This window comes from Trypanosoma rangeli (genome assembly GCF_003719475.1).
Source record: "Trypanosoma rangeli strain AM80 chromosome Unknown Tra_15.4_contig_00650, whole genome shotgun sequence".
Taxonomy (NCBI): Eukaryota; Euglenozoa; class Kinetoplastea; order Trypanosomatida; family Trypanosomatidae; genus Trypanosoma; species Trypanosoma rangeli.
Window position 1 is genome coordinate 1 of NW_021706387.1, and position 4,813 is coordinate 4,813.

General features: G+C 53.8%; 3 protein-coding genes across 3 annotated transcripts; all 3 read left to right on the forward strand.

Annotated features, from left to right (window-relative positions):
- TraAM80_09684 (uncharacterized protein) lies at positions 1-587 on the forward strand (the record flags this gene model as incomplete). Its single annotated transcript, XM_029386352.1, has 1 exon — positions 1-587. A coding segment is annotated over one exon (587 nt), but the record flags the coding sequence as incomplete, so codon positions are not given.
- Positions 588-1,083: 496 nt separating this feature from the next.
- TraAM80_09685 (uncharacterized protein) lies at positions 1,084-1,446 on the forward strand (the record flags this gene model as incomplete). Its single annotated transcript, XM_029386353.1, has 1 exon — positions 1,084-1,446. One exon carries the CDS (start codon positions 1,084-1,086, stop codon positions 1,444-1,446), a length of 363 nt encoding a protein of 120 aa, XP_029233824.1.
- A 799-nt stretch (positions 1,447-2,245) lies between these two features.
- On the forward strand, positions 2,246-4,084 carry TraAM80_09686 (putative surface protease GP63; the record flags this gene model as incomplete). The annotated part of the gene is made up of 1 exon (XM_029386354.1): positions 2,246-4,084. The coding sequence occupies one exon, from the start codon at positions 2,246-2,248 to the stop codon at positions 4,082-4,084; it is 1,839 nt and encodes a 612-aa protein (XP_029233825.1).
- Between the last annotated feature and the right edge of the window lie 729 nt (positions 4,085-4,813).

Genomic DNA, 4,813 nt, shown 5'->3' on the forward strand with positions numbered 1-4,813 from the left:
AGCAACACACTGAAGATGGTGCAACAGCAACCGCAGCTGCAGAAACGATGAATAGCTGCTGCGGTAACCACAACACCGACACGACGGCAGCCTGGCCTGTTCTCAGTAGCGGCGGCGACGAGACAGAGGTGGCAACTGTCACCGTGATGGTGCCAACGATGTTCACCACCGCTGGGGGGCGTTGCATTTGTGTGCGTGAGAAGCGACGCATCGCCTGCGAGTCACCGTACTGGCGTCTGTTGTTTGGGTGCCCTCTGCAGGAGGGGGTTGCTGTGTCTTCCCACACTGACGGGGAGGCAAGGCTGAAGAGGCAGAAGGTGAGAGGTGACGCGGACGACGCAGAGCGGCAGCAACGCGGCCTGCTGCCGGCGTGGCAACGGCACCCACGTGAGGCAAACACACCATTTGTGCCATCACTTGCCACGGCCCCTCAGGAACCCCGCTCCCGCTCGTGTCCACCGCCGTCACTTGACGACGGCGGGGCAGTTGAAGACAGCAGTAGTGTCGCGTTTAGTTTTCCATACTCGTCATTTACCAGAGCTGACGGCAGCATGATTTACTTCGCTGGGGCGCGGGGAAGCGCATGACAGACCCGCCGTTTCACATCCTTGGCAAGGCCGCACAGAGGTGTAAAGTACGCACCACAGTATTAGTGCACTTTGCGGCTGCGGTCTGTGCCTGGCCGCCTCATACATTCATATACACATTTCTACCTTCTTTTGGCTTCCCCGAAGTCATTTCTTTCTGGGTTGTTTTACTGTTACTCGCCCTCGTGAGAGAGGGAAAGGGGGTCTGTACAGCCTGCTTTTTTCGGCCTTGCTGTGGGTTCGCCTTCCGTTTTTTTTGTGGCATCCGTTGCATGCCAACGGCAAAACCCCCCCCCCCCTCTCTTGCCGTCTCATCGTCGGGGTTAACACGAGGAATAAACGAGGAGAAGCAAACAAATCGGCAAACGAAAAGGGGAAAAAACAGTGGCGCCTCACCCACTCTCTTCACTACACCGAAGGATAACCAGGAAGGCAGCCCCCCCTCACACACGCGCACGCAAAGGCAAAGGTGGCGGGCCACCCCAAAACCCAGGTAATGGACTACGATCTCGAATATAGCGAGGAACAGCGGGAGTACCTCGAGCGTGTCGGGATGCGGGACCTACTCGAGACCTTCGTCGCCGAAGTCGTTCGGCAAAAGCCCCACGACGTATACGACTTCCTGTATGGGTGGGCAAGCGCCCGCTGCCTGACAACGGCAAATATGACGCACACGCAGGCTGCTATAAAAATCCAGTCCGCCCTACGCCAACGCCTGGCATGGGGACTGTTGCACAGCCGCCAACGTACCGTAAACACGCGTGTGGAGTACGATGAGGCGCAACTAGCGATGACAGTTGACGCAGACACTAATCCGAATGCACTACAAGGTGTTCCTGCCCCCTTCACCCTTATGTAGATGAACGCCAGATACAACGCAGATTGCTCCTTGCCGTTCCTCCACACCTAGAACAGACTTTGAGTGTACATTAGTGCGGAAATTCGGCCAGGTGACATTGTTTTGTCATTTTTCCTATTTCACGAAAGACGCCAATGCTGTACATCAGCATAAAACAACAACCAACAAATTAACAGAAAAGAGAACTCCTATTACACGTCACATCAAACGTGATTGTAACGTTACTGTAGGTACCGGCGCCCCACCTTATTATCTTTTTGTTTTTCTGTTTGGACTCATTGCCACAATGAAAAAAATGATTTCTGCTGCCTAGCATAGACTCGTTTCACAAAGACATGCTCTTGCAACTTAATGGAATAAAATAGACAAAACATTCTGTGCCATGCTCTTCATCTCTCACACCTGTTGTCAAAGTTCTAACGTGAAGGATCAAGAGATGGGGCCGGTGTCCGCTGCGGGATCCTGAGATGCGTGAGATCTGTTGCGTGCGAGCACAGCAGAAGAAGCCGGCCGTGGCAGACCAGTTCCCCGTCGGCGCCGACACTGTGCGAGATGTCTTGTTAGGATTGCTGTGTATGTTATCCGTGCGTTTTTGTCCATTTATGGTTGATGTGTCATGTAAGAGTAGCGATTGGGGCTGTGCAAGTTAGGTTTAATGTATCGTGTGGATTTTTCATGCCATGATATTAGAGTGGATGATGATGATATGCAGCAGGACTTGGTGTGTTTTATTCTGACGTGTGAAAGTTGTTGTTGTTGGTTTGTATTGTTTTAAAGGTTTATTCACGGCTGTTTTTTTATGAATGGCTTGCTTGTCTTTTTTTTTTTTTGCGTTCTCCGGTTTGGATGGTTTTGTGCGAAGTTTGCTCGTGTGCTGTTGGCTCAGCGGATGCCCCGGCTTTGTCGATTAGCGGCAGTGCTGCTTCTTCTGCTGCTTTGCTGGGTGCATTGTTCCTTGGGTTATGTGGAACATCGTTGCACGTTCGACGAGAGGATGCGGAAGGTCGGTGCTTTGCCGGTGTTGCGCGAGGTGCCGCGGAAGGGGCAGGGCGCGATGCAGGCGTACACCGCCGGTGCGTCGTCTTGGGAGCCGATACGCATCAAAGTTTTCATTGAGGATTTGAAGAATGAATTTCGCTACTGCACAGCTGCGGGGGACATTCGTCCAGACTACGAGGGTGGTGTGGCGCTGTGCGAGGCGGCTCATATTCTTACTCCAGAGAAGAAAGCACTTCTTGTTGAGCGGCTCATACCGGAGTCCGTTCAGTTGCATGCTGCTCGTCTCCTTGTCCGCCCAATGGACTGGATTTTTGTGGGGCGGATTGCCTTTGGCGCCTGCGTCTTCTTTACGGTCCCCGAGGCGCACAGTGTTGAGGGGGTGCATGACGCTGACTTCATCCTTTACATTGCAGCCGGGCCAATGGCGGACGCCAACGTGGCGTGGGGGGCGCCGTGCTCCGTCACGATTGACGGGCGGCCTGTTATTGGGGCGCTGAACTTTGGGCCGCAGCACATCTCTGCAAGGCGGGGCCTGGCGCGCGCCGCTGCACACGAGATTGCGCATGCACTTGGGTTTTCCATGCACGTTTTTGTTGGGCGCCGCATGGTCACTGCGGCGCGGGGCGTTCGCGGCAAACCCATCGCCTATGTGCTGTCCTCAAGAAAAACGCTGCAGGCGACGCGAAAACACTTCAACTGCGCTACCGCACCCGGCATGGAGCTGGAGGACGAGGGCGGGGAGGGGACGGCGCAGTCGCACTGGGAGCGGCGAAATGCGAAGGATGAGTTGATGGCGGGTGTTTCCGGCATAGGCTACTACTCCGCCCTGACGATGGCGGCTTTTGAGGACACCGGGTACTATCGCGCCAACTGGGGCATGGAGGAGTTGATGGGGTGGGGCAGCAACTCTGGCTGCGAGTTCCTGGAGAAGAAGTGCGTGGAGAACAGCACCACACGATACCCCGACATGTTCTGCACAGAGGTTTCCACGCGCCTTCACTGCACGTCGGATCACCTGGCGCTGGGCATTTGTGGTCTTGTTTCGTTCCAACTGCCGCTTGCGCCACAGTACAGCTACTTTGAACACCTCTCGCTTGGCGCCCCACGGCATGAGTTGACGGATTACTGCCCCACCATAGTCTCACTCAGAGAAGGCGGCTGCACAAGCCTTTCGAACACCGTCGCTGGAAGTCGGGTAGGGCCCAACTCACGGTGCCTGGAGGGGAACGCGCTTCGCATCCATGCAACGGAAATTGGGGCGGTCTGCGTGGAGGTGTCGTGCGAGAGTCTGGGCACGGTGAAAATACGTCACACTGGGAATGATGCGTGGCATTTGTGCCCGGAGGGCGCCACGCTTCGGCCGGGACTCCCATTCACTGGCGGCGAAATTGTCTGCCCAAAGTACGAGAGAGTTTGCACCAAGTTGGCGGGTGTCCGCAATGCCTTTGCTCACGAAACCTACACGGCGCAGGGCGCAGGGAATTTTGTGACGGACGTCCACTTCAACAACACATTGCGCCGCGAGGAGCCCCCACGCCATCGCCCCGATGAGAAAACCGGCGACGTTGCCGTCACTTATGCCCTGCTGTGGCTGCCGTTTTTCTTTTTGTTGTATGCCGTCGCCGGAATTGGAGCCTAAGCGCCTGCACCACGAACCAGCACCATCAGCACAGCAAACTCGACGACGACGAACAGAGCCAAGAACAGGAGGACACACAACGGCGGAGAGGGCAAAACCAGTAAAGGAAGCAGAGCAGCTCCCGTTTGCACTCACTTCACCCACGCAACAAAAGGGTCTCTCCCGCAGCCGCTGATGCGCAAGGCTGTTTTTTTGCTTTCGTTTCACCCTTTTATATGGGGTGACGGTCCGGTCCTTCACTACACGAAACCTTTTAGATCGTTTTTTAATCTTTTTTTAATACCCCTTTTATCTTTTTATCATTTTATCTTTTTATCATTTTATCATTTTATCTTTTAATCTTTTTGCTTTTTATCTTTTAATCTTTTTGCTTTTTATACAAAATACAACCAAACAACGCGCTGCACTGCGTCCACCGCTGAAATGTAAGTCCCCAGGCAACAACGAAAGAGCAGCACGCACATAACAATCATATAAACATCGGGGGAGCACGCCGTTTTCCCGACCTATGCGATGTTATGCTCCTTCACACACGCCTCACTCCTACCTTGCCTTTCAGGGGTGTTGCTTTTTCTTTTTGCTTGAACTGTGTTACTCTTCTTGTCGTGGTTCCCTGACAAAACTAGGGCAAAACACACTTCCTCCTCTGGCTATGGGACTTGCTAAACGACTTCCTCCTTTTTCTTCCCACAATCAACGTTGATATTAACTAGTACAGTGTAAAGCTTT